At 57.5% G+C, this 18,726-nt stretch overlaps 7 protein-coding genes across 7 annotated transcripts; 2 read left to right on the top strand and 5 right to left on the bottom strand.

Annotated features, from left to right (window-relative positions):
* Positions 1–5: 5 nt before the first annotated feature.
* BJ171DRAFT_55665 (male sterility protein-domain-containing protein) lies at positions 6–2,693 on the bottom strand (the record flags this gene model as incomplete). The annotated part of the gene is made up of 4 exons (XM_053113086.1): positions 6–699; positions 829–1,021; positions 1,171–2,513; positions 2,644–2,693. 4 exons carry the CDS (start codon positions 2,691–2,693, stop codon positions 354–356), a joined length of 1,932 nt encoding a protein of 643 aa, XP_052968044.1. The 3' UTR covers positions 6–353.
* A 2,852-nt stretch (positions 2,694–5,545) lies between these two features.
* BJ171DRAFT_422642 (uncharacterized protein) lies at positions 5,546–6,100 on the bottom strand (the record flags this gene model as incomplete). Its single annotated transcript, XM_053107556.1, has 1 exon — positions 5,546–6,100. The coding sequence occupies one exon, from the start codon at positions 6,098–6,100 to the stop codon at positions 5,546–5,548; it is 555 nt and encodes a 184-aa protein (XP_052968043.1).
* Positions 6,101–9,836: 3,736 nt separating this feature from the next.
* Positions 9,837–11,265, top strand: BJ171DRAFT_55658 (uncharacterized protein). The gene is made up of 2 exons (XM_053113085.1): positions 9,837–9,856; positions 10,052–11,265. The coding sequence occupies exon 2, from the start codon at positions 10,126–10,128 to the stop codon at positions 11,038–11,040; it is 915 nt and encodes a 304-aa protein (XP_052968042.1). The 5' UTR covers positions 9,837–9,856; positions 10,052–10,125; the 3' UTR covers positions 11,041–11,265.
* Positions 11,266–11,647: 382 nt separating this feature from the next.
* BJ171DRAFT_500196 (Sm-like ribonucleoprotein) lies at positions 11,648–13,161 on the bottom strand. Its single transcript, XM_053110560.1, has 3 exons — positions 12,981–13,161; positions 12,158–12,423; positions 11,648–11,889 (listed from the first exon to the last, which is right to left on the bottom strand). The coding sequence occupies exons 1-3, from the start codon at positions 12,992–12,994 to the stop codon at positions 11,828–11,830; spliced, it is 342 nt and encodes a 113-aa protein (XP_052968041.1). The 5' UTR covers positions 12,995–13,161; the 3' UTR covers positions 11,648–11,827.
* A 174-nt stretch (positions 13,162–13,335) lies between these two features.
* Positions 13,336–14,527, top strand: BJ171DRAFT_567243 (signal recognition particle, SRP9/SRP14 subunit). Its single transcript, XM_053113458.1, has 4 exons — positions 13,336–13,467; positions 13,627–13,699; positions 13,902–14,026; positions 14,164–14,527. Exons 1-4 carry the CDS (start codon positions 13,435–13,437, stop codon positions 14,284–14,286), a joined length of 354 nt encoding a protein of 117 aa, XP_052968040.1. The 5' UTR covers positions 13,336–13,434; the 3' UTR covers positions 14,287–14,527.
* Positions 14,528–14,622: 95 nt separating this feature from the next.
* Positions 14,623–16,048, bottom strand: BJ171DRAFT_500193 (60S ribosomal protein L42). The gene is made up of 5 exons (XM_053110559.1): positions 16,009–16,048; positions 15,255–15,366; positions 15,034–15,152; positions 14,851–14,910; positions 14,623–14,743 (listed from the first exon to the last, which is right to left on the bottom strand). The coding sequence occupies exons 1-5, from the start codon at positions 16,009–16,011 to the stop codon at positions 14,717–14,719; spliced, it is 321 nt and encodes a 106-aa protein (XP_052968039.1). The 5' UTR covers positions 16,012–16,048; the 3' UTR covers positions 14,623–14,716.
* A 245-nt stretch (positions 16,049–16,293) lies between these two features.
* Positions 16,294–18,699, bottom strand: BJ171DRAFT_500192 (uncharacterized protein). Its single transcript, XM_053110558.1, has 8 exons — positions 18,629–18,699; positions 18,431–18,464; positions 18,002–18,103; positions 17,787–17,893; positions 17,610–17,688; positions 17,108–17,370; positions 16,802–16,868; positions 16,294–16,632 (listed from the first exon to the last, which is right to left on the bottom strand). Exons 1-8 carry the CDS (start codon positions 18,665–18,667, stop codon positions 16,445–16,447), a joined length of 879 nt encoding a protein of 292 aa, XP_052968038.1. The 5' UTR covers positions 18,668–18,699; the 3' UTR covers positions 16,294–16,444.
* Positions 18,700–18,726: the final 27 nt, after the last annotated feature.

The raw sequence follows: 18,726 nt of genomic DNA, 5'->3' as shown, positions 1-18,726 counted from the left end.
CGATGGCCCGGCCTCGTTGGTATCATCAGCCGCTTGGGCCAAGGAACCCACTTGTATTCTGCCACACTCTCACTCAGTCCTGGCTTGGATGTGCGCAAGGGCACACGGCCAACGAGGTGGTCAACGGAGCAGTTATTGCAAAATAGGTTGACACACCAATCGAAGCAAACCATCCATCACTGGGATCACCAAAGAAGTAACGGACAGGGAAAGGAAACGGGAGACAAGGCACATCTGGAAGAAAAGGTAGAGACGATAGATCCAAATAGAACAAGAGACACGAAACGCGGGATATTATCAAGATTATGAGGCATTCAGAGTCCCGAACCCACATCGCCGTGGTGCATCGGACCTCAGTTGCGGCCGGTGCGGGTGACCACGCTGGTCTCGGGATACTTGATCTTGAAGGACGAAGACGGGTCCAGGGGATCGCCCAAGAAGCGAACGTGGTGCAGATAGTTGAGACACTTCTCGACGACCTCCTCCAGCGAAGGACAGGGAGTCGGGTAGATCGAGCGGGTGTTGGCGTTGTCGATCTTGAAGGACATGTCCATCATCATGTGCATGAGCGGGAACAGGGCGTTGCTCTCGACGGCGGGATGGGAGTGGAAGGCCTCTTTGAACTGCTCGCGGGTCTCGAACAGGATCGGCCAGCCATGGTTCCTGACAATCTCAAACAGCCGGGTCTCGGAGAGGACACTGTGGTGAGTGAGTGAGTGAGTGAGTGAGTGAGTGAGTGAGTGAGTGAGTAATCAGAGTCAGGATCCACCATCCACACCACATCGCACACCACACACCACATCGCACACCACATCACACACTCCTCACCTGTGCTCCGAGTCGCTGATGTGGAACACAAACTTGGACAGGGCCTCCTCCGAGCCGGCAATCTCGGCAACCACCTTGGCAACATGGTCGACGGGATCCATGGTCATCGTGACGAGAGTGGCGTGCGAGGGAGCAACACTGAGCTGGATGCATCCCTTGACATATCGCCAGATGTAGTCGTCAGAGTTGGACACTGGAGCAATGGAGGTGTGAAGGTGTCAGTTGATGTCAGTTGGTGGATGAGTGGCACTTGACAATCGAGACCATCGATTCATGGCCAGTCCATGGAGCGAATGAAACATCTCCACCACATCGCATCACATCACACCACACTCGACTCACCTCCGTAATGGCTGTCGCCGGCAATGACGGCTGGGCGAATGATCGTCACCGGCACTCCCCTCGATCGTGCCTTGTTGACCAGCTGCTCAGAGACCCACTTGGTCTGGCCATACCCGCCAGAGATGTTCCAGGCCGAGTAGATCTTCTCCTCGAGCGGCTTGTCTGCCTTCTTGGCCATCGGGATCGTGCCGATGGTCGAGATGTAGTGCAGCGGCTTCAGGTGGTGGGTTGTGGCCAGTCTCAGTGCTGTTGCCGTGCCAAGGACGTTGGGTCCCTTGAGTCTGTCATAGTCAAACAGCCAGTGGACCTCGGCGCCGTTGTGGACAATCATGTCGGTCTCCTCGCTGATCTCCTTCCATCGCTCGTCCGAGAGTCCCCACTTGTCCTGCGACAGGTTGCCGCACAGTCCAACGAGGCGAGATTTGAGGCTGTGGTCGAGGAAGGCTCTCTGGCTCGGATCGAGGACCAGCTTCTGAGCCGTGCTGATGATGCGCTCGACAGCCACCTGCTCGGTCGGGGCTCGGACCAGGCAGTAGATCTTGGCCCGAGGGAACTTGTGGGCCAGCTCAAAGACCAGGAAGGCACCGAGGAAGCCAGTGGCACCGGTCAGGACGATGCCGCGAGGGTCCTTGGGATAGACAAACGGAGGAAGACCCTCGGCCGTCACACTCGCATCGTCGAGCTTGGCGGCCTCAGCAGCCAGATGGACGGTCGGGGGAATCATCGGTCTGTCGTCGAGGATGTCGACAACCAGCTGGGCGACATCGAGCGGCGTCATTCCGTTCGATAGCAAGATAAGTGGCGAGACCTCGACATTGAACTCGTCCTTGATGGCAAGGGCCAGACGACCGACACTCAGCGAGTCAAAGCCAACACCGCCGATGTAGTAGTTGCGGCCGTCGAGGGCGGGGTTGTCGATGATCTGGCTGCCAAGTGTGGAGATCTTGGCGGCGGTGCGGGACAGGGGAGTGTTGGCGAGTTTCAAACGAGGGTACTCGACCGACTTGCCGAACTGATCGACATTCTCGGCGATGCGCCTGAGCTTCTTGAGGTCGCGCTTGCCCGAGTCGTTGAAGGGAAACTCGTCGAGCTCGAAGCAGTTGTGGATCGGGAACTTGGCGACGTTTGTCAGCGCAAACATGTCCTCGGTCAGCTGCAGAAGCTCGGCAGGAGTGGGGTTAACCTGAGAGCCTCTTCTGCGGACAAAGAGCATCACGATCTTCTTCTCGGAGGTCTGGATGAAGGCACAGTCCGAGATGACCTTGGACATGTTTTCGTTGGCCAGCTCCTCGAGGGCGTTGAGGTCGACATAGACACCGTTGACCTTGATCTTCTGGTCGAATCTGGAGTGATGGTGTGGAGTGAGGGAATGGATGGGGTGAGTACTCGGGATGCAGGAGTGGGATGTGTAGTCAGGATGCCAGATGTGCATTCGCCATCAATGAGAGATGCAACACCCAGCCATTGACTCACCTTCCAACCACAGTGAACTCTTTCTCGCCAACCATCTCGACCCAGTCCATGCTGCAGATTCGAGGTGAGCCATCCTCGAGGAAGCCGAACGAGGCGAGCTTGTTGCCGGGATCGGCGTTGGCAAAGTTGGGGTGGTTCTTGATGGGATGGTCCTTGTCGACAGCAAAGACCAGGATTCCTTCCTTGGTTTGGTGTTGGTCGACGACATTGCCCTCCTCGTCAAAGAGAATGCAACGAACGCCAGGTCTGGCCAGCTTGTAGACCAACTTCTCTGGAACTTCGCTGTTGGCCGGGATTCTCGAATACGAAAGTGCGCCAATGACCATCGTCTGGTTCGAGTTTTTGGATTAGTGACCAACCAACTTGGTGCTATTGCGAAGGACGGATCCTATGAACTGTACCTCGCTTGATCCATACACTGACTGGAACTCAACCTTTGGGAAACGCTCCTTCGTCTTGTAAATGATACTCATAGGAATACTTTCCGAGCCGAGCATTACTTTTTTTGTGTTCGTCCACTTGACCTTCGGGTTCAGCGAGGTGGCGATGCCGATAATCATCTTCATGAAGGATGGAGTCTGTGGGAGCGCCGCCAGCGTCAGCACATGGATGAAATGAGCTCCGACACCCTCGCCGGCATTTCACTCACCAAGTACACGTAGTCAACACCGTCATCGAGTATTTGAATAACGCTCTTTGCTTTGTCAATGGAGCTGAGTGTGGGCTTTGGAATCCACACAGATCCTCCAAGATTCAGGGCACTGAGGAACAGGGCCAATGTCGCCACAAACGATGGAAGCTGAGAACCATCAAACGTCAGTGCATCGTTCTCGACAGTGGCAGTCCTGCACCGAGTCGTGGATCATTTGTCGTACCTGCAAAAGCCCGATGCTACAATTGGCAATGCCGATAGCGGCCCGAGCTGTGATGGCTCCGGTGTGGGCAAACTTGAAACTGCATTCGTGAATGGACATGCAAGAGGGATTAGTTCGGGTGCTGAGGCTCCTCCACTGCGATTCAGAGGTGAGAGCTCAAACATTGCAATATGTGATCAACTGTCTCAGGAAGACTCACGACTTGGGGATGCCTGTGGAATCGGCCCCGAGACGAAATGGATCAGCGTCACGGATTGGACATGCGTCGTCAGCACAACACCATCCTCAGCCATCCTGCTGTGACATCCACTCAGGCAGTCATGTATACCTGTCGTTCCGGAGGTGCACTGGATGGTGACGTAATCGTCGAGCGGCGCACAGACATCGAGAGACGGGGACGGAATGCTGTCCAGCACCGAGAAGGTGGCGGCATCGATCAGCGTCACACCCTCGGTGCGGCCAGGCTTTGTTTGATGATGGAGGATGTACTTGATTGAGTATCTGCACCGGTTGAGGCCAAGGACCGAGTCAGGTTTGAACACAGAGGTCGCTGGGACGTCTCATCTCGTGAGTCACGACTGGGACAAGCACACAGGACAAACCTCTCGCACAGGGTCTTGCGGGCAGCAGAGGGCAGGTTGAGAGCAAAGTTGAGTGCTTTCCTAGATGGGGATCAAAGGATTGGTGAGACTCGGCCCTTGTCATGGAGTTGGACATGTGATGTGGACTGTGAACACCGCCTCGAACAAGCGACATCACAACATCGCAACATCACAACAGCACAACGTCACACCGACAGCCGATACTCACTTGCCAAGTATCCACACCGCGAACGAATAGATCATCCAGTGGGCCTCTGTCTCGCAGAAAGTGCCGATGACCTCGTGGCTCTCATCATCCCAGCCAGGGAGGGCCTTGAGAGCCTGGGCGATCGAGTAAGCCTGCTTCCACACCTGGAGATAGCTGAAGCGTTCTGAGGCACCGTTCTCGTAGGTGTTGATCAGGAGAGCATCGGGCTCGTCGCGCGCGATACTGACGAGGCATTCGATGGGATGGCGCCAAGAGCCCATGGGATCAGTCAGTGGCTGGAACTTTGGCTGCTGGGAGACAGGGGCCTTGGTCTGCGAGGGGACATCTCGGTCCTTGGGTGGGGCAGCAAGCCCTCCGAAACAGCAGGAGAATGCTCTGAGCATGCTGGGTTTGGGACGGAAGCGACGAAGATGTCGATTCCAAAGCCAGACGGGGGCAGGGGAGCGGCGATGGAGTCGAAAGGAGACAACAACGGCGAGGGGAATGGCCGAGGGGAGCGTCTTTTGTCGGCCGGACGAGCCAGGAGACGGCGGCTTGGTCTGGCTGTTCATCGATTTGTGTTGAATGAATGCCGTGGTTCCCTTCTGCGCTTCCGGGTCTGCCAATGTGACCGACTTGTGCTTGGGCGGTGGGTCTCTCACCGCGCCTCGCTGCTGTGCTGTTGCGCCGCCTGGCAAGCCGCTCGCTGTTCCACCGCTCGGTCAGTGATTTGTTCGCCCAGCTGGAACACCCATGGGCAAGTTTGACATTCTTTGTGGGAAAGCAAACGCGTCCCCCCATATCATAGGACCGCTATCCTTGAACCTGCAGGCAGGAGTCAGATTTGACTCGGTCCCCAAACCCACAGGCGCCCCAAAACACGAATGCCGACGAGGCCGGCTCTGACTGAATTGCAATACATAGCATCATAGCATTGTCTTGCAAGCATCATGCCACAGGGGGGGGGGCGAGCAAGGACCCTGGTTGCTCGGGTTGATTCGCTGCCTTGTTTTGGGGAAGGGGAGTGGATGCATACCCATGCACCATCGGCCATGCGGATGCCGGGCAAAAGATAGTCTCGTCCCCGATGCCATCCCGGGGGGTGTCGAGGCAGCTCCGCCTCTGTAAGTAGCTATGGTGTTGCACGGCCAGCCCCAGCGATAGTTTTGGAGGCAATGGGTCTGTGTATTAGAATGCTTCATGGCGATGGAGAGCCATCGTCCAGAAGGGCACGGGAATCATGGCCATCTGCCAAGTTCCTTGAGTCTATCGATAGCCTCTTCGTTTCCCTGGCTTGCAGACTCGCGGTACCATATGACGGCGGTGTCGATGCACTCTGTGACGCCGTTGCCGTCCCTGTAGAGATATCCGAGATTGCACTGTCCGTACCGATTGCCCTGCTCGGCTGACTTGCTGAACCACATGGCTGCCTTGGTGAAATCCCTGGGAGCGCCTTCCCCCCAACGATAACACCAACCCACCCACCACTGTCCATACGGGTTGCCTTGGTCGGCGGACTTGCTGAACCAATCCAAGGCCACCGGGTAGTTCTCTGATTCTCCCCAGCCATGATAGTGGCAAAGTCCAATCAACTGTTGGCTGTGACTGTGGCCGTCGTTGGCCAGCAGCTCGAAGATGATCGCTGCTGCCGTCTGGTCCTGGGTCGTTCCGAATCCATTGACCAAACATACGGACATGAGGTGTGTGCACAGCCAATCTTGATTCGATCCCAATTCGCACAGCTCGAAAAATTTGCGTGGGGCGGGCCAGTCCGAGGCGGTAAGAGCCGCCATCGTTTCGTCACCACCACCCCTCAAACACTCGCCCTCCCCGAAAGGGAATCGGTCCGATTTGTTATCGCGGATGATCTTGACGCCCTTGCGCTGGTCTCGCAAAGTTCCTCGGCCGAGGTAGTGCATCCAGCCGACCATGTGGGTGGCGATGGGCTTGATGACTGGGTCGGTGGATTGAGCACTGACTTCCTGCCAGTGGTTGAGAGCTGCTGCGTCGCTCTGTTCGACTCCGTGGCCGATGAGCGAGAACCAACCCCGGAGGAAAGCGATGTGGATGGAGGACCAGAAGAACGAGATCAGCCGAATGTGACCGACCAGATGAGCAGATGTGACCGACCGGATGAGCGAACGTGACCGGCCGGTGAGCGACGGCAATCGGTCGCCTTGCCGCACGCTGTAAATAGACTGTGCGACCCACCGCCCCGCCGCTCCACGCCATTTCCGGAGCCGGCCAAGCCCGGAGCGACAACTCTCTCTGGCCTCGTCTGTCCCGCATCCTGCCTCGCAGCCAGTCTTGCGGCCTGTCGTCGTCGCTGCGTGTCGCCCTGGTATTGTTTGTGGATATTCTTCGGCCGTTTGTTTGACGTTTTCGTTGACTGTTTGTTTGACGTTTTCGTTGACCATTTTCTGGCTGCTCTGTTGACCCCGCTTGTTTGCTCGTTGCCCGGCCCAGTCTCCAGTTTTCGTTGGCCTCACCCGTATCCATCCATATTCATCCATATTCATCCATATTCATCCATACCCGGCCATTCCTGGAATAACAGGCAGTTCCCATCAGTGAGTGCCATCGCCATCGCTATCGCTGCTTCAGCCGCCTGTTCCGATACCAGGCCAGCTGCTTATCAACTTTGTGTTCTGCGCCTGCCCAGGTATACCTTGCCACCACACAAGTTGAGCGCCCCCTCTCACCGCACAAGTTGAATACCCTCTCACGAATCCCGTGCACAAGCCACCGATGCCCACTGCATCATCCACCAAGGTGAGTCGCGTTGCTCGGTGTCTGCAGAGCCTTCCGCAATCCAGATGTCTTGCAATGTTGGCGGCCTTTACCCTTCGCCTCCCGAACTGCCTGGCCAAGCCCGCTGTCGTCCCGGTCACTGTGCCGCCGATCGTACTCTGACCCTGGCTCCTCCATCCTTTGCTCTATTGTCTCAGAAAACCGTCGTCACAACTCTGAAGCAGTCAGAGACGGCTGGAGGAGCGGCCAGACGATCGACCGGCGCAAGCACTGCCGTCTCCACATCCAAGTCCTCGGCATCATCGTCTTCTGCCTCTGTCTCGCGGTCTGCGACTCCAACCCGAACGCCATCCCAGTCGGCAAAGCCCAAGAATGATACCAAGAAGTCTACATCCGGGACAAAGCCCTCGACAGCCTCCAAGAGTGTCTCCCGGTCAGCTTCAGCAGCGTCGCTCAAGCCGCCAACTCCCGCGGCAAGTAGATCGACAACCGCTACCAAATCCGATGGACACCCCAAGCCGACTCCATCCACCAAGTCAACCAACTCGACCGCCTCAGCCACGACCAAGTCCTCCACTGTCAAATCGTCCGCGTCGGCATCGAAAGTGTCCCATGCCGGCCATCACCATGGCAAGAACGGGACCCAGAAACCCACCCGCAGAGCCGGCCCTCAAACCACCATCCGGATCGCAAAAACCCTTGACACCGCAAGCGAAACCACGAGCCGTCGAGGCACCCCAGATCCCTCCGACGCTGCTAGTGTCTCCCGCCCCGCCTCTCCGGCATTCAGTGACTCCCGTCCGGTTTCAATGGCTTCATTTGACACAGCCGCATATCCAGAACCGGAGGCAACGGTGCGTCCCAGTCCCCAGCATGCACATGCCGTCGAAGTTGCCGAGCCCGAGCCAATCGTCGAGTCGGTATACGAGCCCAGGCCCGAGTCAGAGTTGGTCCATCACGCAGAAAGCCATCGACGCATTGCCACCCCTGTTCGGAGCGAGCGCTCCTTCCGTGACTCGCTGCCCAGCACGGTTTCCGACGGGCAGATCCAGATGGAAGGGCTCAAGTCCGAGCTGGACGCCATCAAGCAAGATTATGCGCACCTGAAGAGCCAGTTCTCCATGCTCAACTCGCACTACTCGGTTGTTCAAAAGAACCACCAGCTCGAGAAGGAGACTCTTGAGATGCAGCTTGCCGAGTCGCTCGCCAACGCTCAACGATCCCAGGGTGACTATGACGACCTCAAGGCGAGTGTCGACAAGATGCACACCGGCCCGGAGCCGCGCCAGAGCGAGGCCAGCCCCTTATCCCACTCTCTAACTGCTTCGGCGCACGAGCTTCAGCAACTCAAGAAGGCTCTGGAGCACGCAAAGGCCAGCGCGACGCATATGGCCTTGGAGCACGAGGAGGAGAAACAGCTCCTCGAGGCTCGCATCCGTGAGCTGGTGGTCGAGGCCAAGGACTATACGCTGCTCAAACGCAACTTTGACTACGTCAATGCCCAACTGGCCCTCCTGATCGAGGAGCACGAGCACGAAAAGCTGCGGTCGGAAGAGCTTCAGCAGAAGAGCGCAGCCCTCGCCGATGCCATCTCAATTCTGTCGAACGGCAAACCCGAGCCAGCAGCGAGCCTTGCAGATATGACCGCCATCGAGCAGGCTCTGGAGGACACACAATCCCAGCTCAACTCAGCCATCAACGAGCATGATATCGAGAAGCGCATCCTGATCGGACGGCTGGGCGAGAGCAAAGCCAAGATCCAGTCGCTGCTGGAGGCTCAGAAGGAGGCCCAGTCGGTCATATCGCAACTGGAGATATCCCTGCGCCTGGCGAAAGAAGAGGTTGCCGCCAAGAACAAGGAACTGGTGATGCTCTACTACAAGCTCGAGATGACCGAGGAGGCGTAAGTGACCAACCCTACCGCAGCCGGCTCACTAGATAATATAGATTCCAAACTAGAACTGACTGCCCCCTTCGTCTGGATGGGTGCTGTACGGTGGCTGTCGAGCGACTTTGGCCTCGCCTCGGTCATAGCATGCCCCCACCTCCCTGCAATTAGTATGATCAAATAGCACCTTACTGGCCACGTCTCCGTCCAACTGACCCGATTGCCACCATCTTCCACATCAACAGCAACACCAAACTCTCGCGGTCTCTGGGCGAGTCTCGCATCGAAATCGAGGATCTCAAACGCCCATCGGGTGCCACGCTGCCCCGCAAGCTCGAAGCGGCCACAACCAGCCCAAAGTCCGGTGCTCGGCTTCCAAGCCAAGCTTTGGGGTACGGATACGCCCCGCTCACGGCAAAGACCGAAGGCGACCCATTCGATGTCAGCAAATCGGGCGACCCAAACAACCTTGGCTCGTCCTCCTCGGACTGCACACTGACGACCCAAGAAGGCGGCGACGAGGCCACCGGCGTTGCTGGCTATTCCAAAGCCCAGCGGCTTGTCACCGACATCGATGGCCGCACCAAGGCTGACCAGGAGTGGATCGGCTGGGCGACGCTCAACTACATCAAGTGGGCCGAGAACGACGTCTCGGATCCCAACCACGACCTCGCCCCGGCCGCGGATCCAGCGCTTCGCGGCCAGCTCGATGCCCTGTGGGAAGAGGCCATCCAGTCTCTCGAGTCGACCGCTCAGTCCCTTGAGCAGAACGGCCAGGGCGGAGCACGACACAGCACCTCAGCCTTTGAAGGATCCCAGCACCAGCCTCGCGCTTCCTCGCTCCGGTCCCGGCCACGCCCCTTGCCGGCGGTTCCATGTAAGCTACAAAGGCGCACGGCATTCTGTCCACGTCAGTGCCCTGCTTCGGCCGTGAAATAGGCGTCTCGTCGTCAACGCTTAATCTCGCTATCCCGGATGGACGGCGGCCGTGCTATGTCGATCCGTCCGATGGCACGGCTTTTTATCGAACCAAGGTCGCCCGCGACCTGTACAGAGAGCCCCGATGCTGTTACTCACACCCGCTCCGCTGTAATCAACCCAACAGACCCTCGAAGCCCCTCCATCGAGCTTCCAACAGCGCCCAGGTCGAGGCAATCGCGTCCATTGTCGGTGGGCTCGATGGCTTCCCTCACCTCGCAGTCGTCGCAAAACTCAGTGTCGTCTCGACTCTCGTCCATCCCACCGACGGCAATGTCCAACATCTCGGTTCTGCTTGGATATGGACGCATCAGCACTTCCACCACTTCCTCCAAGCCGCCGCAGCCCGTGTCGATCACGCGGCTCTATAACATAACGGCCGAAGCGACCGCCCTCAACCTGCTGCTCTCGAGCCGAGTCCCGCTCATCTACTTCCTGACGTACCTGCTGACAAAGTACTCTGTCGAGCTGCTCTTTTTCGCGATCGATGTCCAGCGCTACTGGGAAAACGATCACGAAGACGTCGAGGCCGTGCTGATCTACCAGACTTACCTCGACTCCTCGAGCACACTCGAGATCAACGTCACGGACAAGGCGAAGCGCGTCGTCAAAGATGGCATGAAGGAGATCCTGTCGACGATGACACCATCCCTGACCCCGGATCTCGGCCGGGACGACAAGAACCTGATCGACCCGCTCATCTTCCAACAAGCCTACAACGAGGTCTTTGAGCTCCTGACCAAGCACTACACCGCGTTCATGACGTCGCGGTCCAAGTTCCTGTCGCTCTACATTTCAAAGTTCGACAAGCTCATCAGCCGGGTCACCACCCTCGGCGGCAAGTACAAGCTGATGAACCTCAAGGCCGACCCCGTCACCAAGGCCGCTGTGAAGGTGCTAACTCAAGTGCTCGACATCACCTTCCCAAAGCCCAGCATCGAGGAGGAGGAGGAGGAGGACGAGGACGGCGACCCCGCTCGCGACTCGTTCCTTGGTCCAGACCATCCCCGAGGATATGCCTCAGAAGCAGCGCAGTTATGGGGTAACCACGCGACCCTGATGCGCAACCAGATCGAGTTCTGGCTTGAGGATCGCCTCGCCCTCAAGCTGCGGTAAAACTGCCTTCCCCCCCCCTCAGATCAGTCGACGTCTGCGGGGCTGCGAATGTCTCGGACATGGCCGGTGCCGGCATGTCGGCGGTCGGTCTGCTCACGCCCCAGTGTGTTTCCCACGTAGATCATGCTTGTTCGCGACCACTCTGGTCGTTGGCCTTAGACCTTGCTTCTATTATTTGACTCTGCTGGCCACTTGCCCCGCATGCACAGTTGCTTTGACTTGGCTGTTTATTTCCTCCCATGATCCTGATCTATCTTGATTTGCTTCAATATGCCTCGGTTCGCCTCGGCTTGCCTTGATTTGCCTTGATTCGCCTTGATCTACCTTGATTTGATTCTGTCGCCCGAGTCGGGCTCTACCCGTCGATGTCACCGTCCGAAGCTCCCATCACTGCCACACACTCCCCGTCAAGATCCCCCTTGCTTCATCGCCCCAGCCCGCCCTTTTCATCATCCGTTACTACCATCAGCTCCACACCCATCTAGCCAATAGACTCGACTTGTCGAACATCCAAAAAACACAGCTCGTCTACCGCTGCTACCCACCGGGTGCCACCGGGCTCCACTGGGCCCCACTGGCATCTTGCCTTCCCGCGGACAGCAGACGCACTGGGTCTGGAAGTTGGCTGTTTATTTGGGATGTGCGAGGGTTTGATCGGAGGCGGAAGGAAGCGTGTCTCCAGGACGAATTGGGTGACAAAATGTCCGGGGGCGGAGGGGATGAGAGCAGGAGGCGAGGGGAAAGCCGGAGGTGCTCCATGGGATCAGGAACCGGCGATGGCGGGAATCTAGCGACGTCCACGACCTCTGCCACGGCCTCGTCCACGGCCACGTCCTCGGGAAGGTGCCGCTGGAGAGCCGTTCGACAGGAAGCAGAGCGAGTTGCGGGATTCACCGAATGGATAGCCAGACAATAGGAAAACCGCATGTGAGAGAGTGTCCACGAAATGAACGAGCGCCGATATGCGCCCACTGCTCTGCAACCGGCCAACGAGACACCCTTGCCTCGCACCGTGGAACCAGATACCGGATGCACATCCTATGACAAAGCCCGCTCCATGTCCAGCGACACAGAGCACACAGCTGCGTCTCCTCCCCTGTCGCCGATCGGCACTTACCCTCCTTCTTCTTGCCTTTCGACTTGGGTGCGTCGTCAACGAGGAGCGTGTCCAGGGGCAGCGAGTCCGGCAGGATAAAGTATCGAACGTTTGATCCACGGATCGACAGCGACTCGAGGTTGACGGGGTCCTTGTTTCGAACCGTCATCTTGACGGTCTTCAGGTGCGTGTTCATCTGCATGTCTACACCGGCGATGGTGCCGTGGACGCTCGTGCCATTTTTCAGCTCGATTGTGACGGTCTCGTTGTTGAGCTTTTGGAGGAATCTGGCATTTGCGAGATCGAATTCCCGTATTGGTTCGTCCGCAAAGAGCAATCCCATGCCGTGATCCCGTTTCGATATGGTCGAACGCAACCGTGGTCGGTGTATCCGTGTATCGAAAGCACGATCAAGGTCAGGCGCGGGATCACACCCCACCGGCGATGGCGGCGATGTGCATTGTTGTTTTGTTGCCATCGCCGTTGGGTTGTTTCATGGCCATTGTCGTTGCCGTTGTTGTGGTTGCCGTTATCAAGGACAAGGGTCCGTCGTCCGCCAAGGGTCATCGATCGGTCGCCAGTGGAAAACGGTCCGTTGTAGCCACAGCCCCACAGACAACGCCGCAGATCCGATCGATCAGAGCAGATCCAAGCGATCCACCACCATCGCAATCGAAATATGCAAGCGCATGCGCAGCAAGATCAAGCAGAGAGAGGGTTAGAGACGACGCTCGACTGCTGTGCCCGACCAAGTGGAATGCGATCGCCTGGTCTGCGATCGGTCGAGGCTGAGGTGGCCGGACGACGCATGCCGCCATGTTTGGAAGCCCGGGTATGGACGCACCTGACCAACTTCATGATGACAGAGGATGCAGACGGTCGGATCGGGTCTGGTCGGGTTAGGTTGGGTTGGGTCGCGGCGGCAGCGGCGGTGACGAGTGGAGACGAAAGCAGGAGCAATCGTCCAGATGAACAGAGCTTGAAGCAAAGAACGGCGGCTGCTTGTCCTGCAAAACGAGATCTCGCCAAACGGATCGGATCCAGAACCCTAACGCCTGTTGCGCCGGTCACGGGTGCGGGCCCTCGCTGGCCCCTATTCTGTGCTGCTGCTGGCGCCACAGCAGCATGCTCTCGGCTGCTTCTCGGACCGCCTCTCGCACGTCTCTCGCTCCCTTCTCTCTGGCCGTCTCGGTCTCGCTGGTCTCCTGGATCGGCGGCCGCGCTCGTCTCCGATCTTGCTCTTGGTCAATCCAGATCGCCTCTCCCAGACTCCAATCCAGTCGAGCATCGCATCCACGATGGGAGCAAAGCAGCACCTCGAGAACCACTCTGTAAGAGAAACCTTCAGCACCGGCTTCACCGAAGGCTCCATCGCAGCGCTGGCACCACCGCAACTGGTCTTTGCCAGAAAGACACCCGTGATGTCGCCAACTCGGATCGTAGAAGCGTCACTCATGTATCTCGATTATCTGTCCGCACGTTCTGCACAGTTTCTGGCCCAGCTCAACACACACTTTGGCAGGACAAAGTCGTCTGGGACGGTTTTCTTGACCATGAAGCGATGTACGTTGAGCAATGAGCGACTTGCCTCGACACCTGGAAGAGAGCATGCCTCGCTCCAGGCTCGGCTGAACGATTGAACGATCGAACGATCGAACGATTGGAAAGCGATGGTGGAATGAGCGAGCATCGGATGCGTGTCGCAGACGGTCCATGTGGCAGCCACGCACTCATCGGCTCCCTGATCTCTCGCCTCGGACCACAGATACCTATGACAAGAAGAAGGAGCAGGCTGGCCAGAGCGCCAAGGATGTTGCTGAGGCCGACTCCTCAGTCGAGTATCCGAGCATAGTCCGGGCCGTCATTGGCAAGGCCAAAATAAGCACAATTGTACGTTGCCGTGCTTGGCTCGAGCAAGAGCAGGCATCGTTCCGTGCCGACGAGTGGGCAGGTCGATCGATAGCCTTCCCCCCATCTCATGCTGCGTGATTCTGGTTTCGCTCTGGCCTCGCTCTGGCCTCACTCAGGTCCATCCAAGCGACACCGACAAGTTCCTCGAGTCCTACACACACATCATCCGGGCCAACATGGATGCCCTGAAAAAGAAGGAACGGCCAAAGAAGCAAAAGAAGCAACCCAAAGCTGAATAAATATAGCGTCTCTGACCGTCCCACTCGTTGACTGGACTGTTGCAGACGCCTGTCCCTGCAGCGTCATCATGCTCCCTTGGTTGGGATCGCACGGGAACGATCCAAAGTTGCTGCATCGCTTGGGTGGGGGCGGGACTGCAGCTCGCAAGCCACATGAATCTATAATACAGGCATTCAAGTCCGCAGTTATGAGACAGCCGAGTAGCAGACAGTTGTCGACCCACCATCCACCACTACCCGCCATTCGCGACCCACCATCCACCACCATTCGCCATCCGCCATCTACTGCAATGGTCCCACATGCGCAGAAGCCTCCCCTGAGACGGCAGACTGATGTGTTGCCCAATTGATAGTGTATTATATATCATCACAATGTCAAGATTGTTGTCAAACAATCCCGTCCACAAGAATATACAATAGCAATCGTCGTTTAGAAAGCGAGGGCAGCACCCTTGGTCTGTGTGCGGCGGGAGAGATACAGATGTGTGAGCAGCACTGCGAGTGCATTCGAGCACACCAATCAGCCATGCATCCAAGGCAGCCATCGTCGCCAGGGCAACCCACCTTCTTGTCACCGCCGAGCTCGAAGTGCTTGCAGCGCTTGATGGCGAGCTGCTGCTTGTACTGTGGAACGAAGGGCAGTAGTGAATCGAGTCAATCAGCAGGATCTCGCGAGTCGACTCGAAAGGCCATCGGGAGGGGCCGCAGCACAATGCGCCGTGCGTCCAGATCGATCGATCGACATACCTTGCAGACAGTGCACTCAAGACGAAGAACGATCTTCTTGGTAGTCTTGGCCTTCTTGTGGAAGACGGGCTTGGTCTGACCACCAAAACCGGACTGCTTACGGTCGTAACGGCGCTTACCTGCAGAGACACAGTCAAGAATCAGCATACGACTCGCCCGGCCCTTGGCCCTGCCGACATGACTGGCACCCACACGGCCATGGCCCCCGCGTATCCGCTTACCCTGGGCGAACAGGGAGGCCTTGCCAGTCTTGTACTGGGTGACCTTGTGGGCGGTGTGCTTTTTGCACTTGCTGCCCTTGCAGAAGGTGTTTCGGGTCTTGGGGATGTTGACCTGGTTGGACGGATGGCGATGCAGAGATGATCAGTCGCCGTACACGCACTCAGTGTGCTGGGGTGAGAGAAAGGGAGGGCGCCGTGTCCATCTGCTGCGGTCCGTATTTGGTCTCGCATGTTCTGCCCAAAAAGCTCGTTGATCAACATGGTCCGTAGCTAGAGCCGGCAGGATTCATCCAAAACAACGGCCTGTCGGACAGACGACGACCGAGCCTGACGATATGCTTTGATCCCGGCTGGTGCTGCTATCATCGCAATGGTAGTGGGAATGTCCGGCTGTTGCATCGATCGCATCCGGCTGGTGAAGAACTTTGACGGCATAGGGCCGCATCCGACGAGTCTCCTGTCGCTCGTGCGGTCGAGAGAGCTGCCCAGATCCATTTGTTCCGCGCTGCTCGAGTCGAGTTGGTCCCGATGATCCCAGAGGCAAAAAAAGGCGTCGAGCGGCAGCGCGCAAACTGCGACAGAGCTTGATAGACGTGTGGCTGTCGCATTTCGGCTATATTCTCGCTTGGACGGATGCGCGATGCGCCAGAGCGGCGGATGGATGGATGCATAGATAGATGGATGGATGGATGCATGGATGCATGGATGGATGCATGGATGCACGAATCGGCAGGCGCTGGACGCATTCTATTACCATTGTGTCGGCGACCTACAAAAGATATGACCGGATTTCGAGGGAGGAAGGACGGTGGAATGCTGGCCTTGCAAGTCCCTATAATTGTCGGCCGCGTGGCTTGGCACCTGGCCAGCACGTGGCCACACCATGGCTGCCCTGCCACACACACACACGGCCACACAATCCCAATATCAACTCGCTTGTCGGCCTCGCGTGAGAATCTGGCCCATGAGCGAGCGCATCGGTCGGTTGCGGCAAGGCTAACGAGCGGATTCCCTCGCCTATGCACCCCGGGACAGCAGATCAAAGCAAACAATGTATTGGGTTCGGTGGAACCGTGCACTCGCTGATGCCGCACTCGGCTGCGGTCTCGAGTTGGCAGTGCAGAGTTGCCAGGCGACTGTCCCACCAGAAGACTCCACCGACAGAGTAGAGGGCGCTGCTCTCTCTGGTCTCAGATGCGAGCAGAGGGTGCCGACGGCGTGGTGACGGTGGACTTTCCAGCATACGAGAAGAAGCCAAGCTTGAAAATGAGCGCAAAAATGATCTGGCAGCCCAAGATGATGCCGACGACGACCGACTTGGCGTATGCAGGCTGTGTAGCAGCCGCAACGGGGTGCAAGCTTCGGACGATGAAGTATGCTGCGCCGCGAAACAAAAGTCGATTTGGATGAGTACACGCGCCAACAGCCCTGACCGAGGCCGAGGTAGGCAGTCATAGCCGATACATTATTCAAAGTTGCCGATATCACACAGAGGCGGAAGGTCGGTGTCTGTTGTAATCTGCTCTCGGTCATGGCCAGCTGCTTACTCGAGGATGCGAATGCAGCCAGGACAAGGATCCATTGAATGAGATTTGACGGGATGACGCAAATGAGCTGGAGATCGAGGGGCCGATGTCAGTAGTCTGCGCTGAATTGACCCGGTCACGCCCATTTGCGTCGCTCGCAGTAACGCCGAGCCACGGCAGATAACTTGGTTTACATCAACAGCACTCGTCCACCACGAACACATCGGCTACAATGAGCATATCCTTCTCCAATGGACACATGGATTCTCGACAAACGGGCCATGTGTTGCGGCACAAACAGATCCAAGGATGAGCGCCGTAACCTACCGAGGCCGGAACCCAGATGGTCAAACCATAGCCATACACATCGATGATCTCAAAGACGGACGAGGGCGAGGCAAAGTACCGGGCCACAGCCCAGATCACCAGCGGCATCACGGCAGCGTAAAAGTAGACGGCACCGACGGCGAACGAAAGGAGCGCCATGTCGTAATTGAACGGCTGATCGTTGATGATGGCCGAGATGCTTCCGGCAATAGTCGAAGTCACAAAGAGGGTGAAGATGACAGTCGTCGAGATCCAGAATGGGCCTGTTCGGGAGCGACACGGCGTAGACGATAGCGTAGAGGATAGCGGCAGAATGAACGAATGAGCCGATGCACGAGGTGGCCGCAATTGGGACGTCCCGATGCCAGGTACGTCGACTGCATGGCGGTGCAGCGGATCGGTGCTACCGCGCGGATTGATTCCGATGACGAGATATCGATGACGAGATATGCGATACTCGTGGTGCATCTGCGGTGGCTGCACAAGGCGCCTGAGGGCTCACCATATAGATCGGGCTTGCCGCCGACGAGCGCGACAAAGTCATCCTTTGGTAGCAGCGAAGCGGTAATGCGGCTCACGACCTATGTGTTGGATGAAGCGTCAGGAGCCGCCTTGTGCCGGTGGCATCCGAGGGCTGGCTATATGCTCAGGCACGCCGCCAGGCATCTTCATCACTTGCCTCGTTGGTATCGACGTCAAAATACTGCTTGTAGTAATCGAGGGTCCAGAAAGCAGGCTTGATGGCGCCGACATCCGGAGTCGAGGGCACATTCGAAAACCCAAAGTCTGGGCCAGGAAACAAACGCAGGTCTGGATTAGATACAGAGGCGAGCGACCGGACCCTAGATGAGTCTGGTTCGATTGGCGGGGTTTCGAGCAGCCGAGAGCACTTACTCGAGCCGCCGACATTGAAGGGCACGCTGCTGGTTGGCCGTGGGGCAGCCAGAGGCGCACGGCTGTTTGTGAGAACTTGCTCTGCCGAAGACAGAACAAAGTCTGGCGGGCCAGCAGGAGGAAAAGACGGAAATAGAGGGTCAAGAGGATCAGCCAAGATGCGACCATGAAGGGCGTGATCAAAGACTGACGCTATCAGCTGAAGCAGTCGACGCGGCTGGATGGCATATTCAGTGGAGATATTCATAGACAGCCGGGGTATTCCTGGATGGTCGAGATATCCCTGGACAGCCAAGATATTCCTGGGTGGTCGGAGGAGAGCCATGGCGAGCCATGGCCAGGACAGAGCGCAAACAACAGAGTGCCAATCACACTGCTGCGACATGGACAGCAGAGGTGCAGTCCACTTCATCGACAACGCCGACGTACTCTGGAACTCCAGCTGCGCTTCAGGAGTGTTGAGCTGCAGGCGGAGGGCAGAAACAGACGCTCGTTCAGCCCGATCCGGTGCATGTGCGTTGCTGGCGAGCGAGAGGAGGGATGCATTGCCCTCCATCGGATTACCCCGAACCATCATGATCAACACCGCGGACACTTATCCACGCACAGCTCGTGGCTCGTACTTACGGGCTCCACCTCGGCGATGTCCTGGAACGGCTGCGACATTGGCGGATGATGGCGGTCTTGGCGAGGCAACGATGCTCGCTGGCCTGCTCCTTCCCCGC

Source organism: Polychytrium aggregatum, assembly GCF_025602895.1.
Source record: "Polychytrium aggregatum strain JEL109 chromosome Unknown BJ171scaffold_13, whole genome shotgun sequence".
Classification (NCBI taxonomy): domain Eukaryota; kingdom Fungi; phylum Chytridiomycota; class Chytridiomycetes; order Polychytriales; genus Polychytrium; species Polychytrium aggregatum.
This window is presented reverse-complemented; position numbering and strand designations above follow the sequence as displayed.

Excerpts from the sequence above, each read along its gene's own strand:
- BJ171DRAFT_500193 (XM_053110559.1), bottom strand. Across the intron at positions 15,153-15,254 it reads GGCCTCCCTGTTCGCCCAGG|GTAAGCGCCGTTACGACCGT; the intron begins GTAAGCGGATAC and ends GTGTCTCTGCAG. Across the intron at positions 14,744-14,850 it reads AGCTCGGCGGTGACAAGAAG|ACCAAGGGTGCTGCCCTCGC; the intron begins GTGGGTTGCCCT and ends CGCCGCACACAG.
- BJ171DRAFT_500192 (XM_053110558.1), bottom strand. The coding sequence starts at position 18,667 with ATGTCGCAGCCGTTCCAGGACATCGCCGAGGTGGAGCCC. Across the intron at positions 17,894-18,001 it reads CTTCAATGTCGGCGGCTCGA|ACTTTGGGTTTTCGAATGTG; the intron begins GTAAGTGCTCTC and ends TTCCTGGCCCAG. Across the intron at positions 16,869-17,107 it reads CCATCTGGGTTCCGGCCTCG|CTCATTTGCGTCATCCCGTC; the intron begins GTAGGTTACGGC and ends CTCGATCTCCAG.
- BJ171DRAFT_500196 (XM_053110560.1), bottom strand. Across the intron at positions 11,890-12,157 it reads GAAAGGCAAGAAGAAGGAGG|CGGCACCTTCCCGAGGACGT; the intron begins GTAAGTGCCGAT and ends ACGGCTCTCCAG.
- BJ171DRAFT_55658 (XM_053113085.1), top strand. The coding sequence starts at position 10,126 with ATGGCTTCCCTCACCTCGCAGTCGTCGCAAAACTCAGTGTCGTCTCGA.
- BJ171DRAFT_567243 (XM_053113458.1), top strand. The coding sequence starts at position 13,435 with ATGGGAGCAAAGCAGCACCTCGAGAACCACTCT. Across the intron at positions 13,700-13,901 it reads TTTCTTGACCATGAAGCGAT|ATACCTATGACAAGAAGAAG; the intron begins GTACGTTGAGCA and ends CTCGGACCACAG. Across the intron at positions 14,027-14,163 it reads AGGCCAAAATAAGCACAATT|GTCCATCCAAGCGACACCGA; the intron begins GTACGTTGCCGT and ends GGCCTCACTCAG.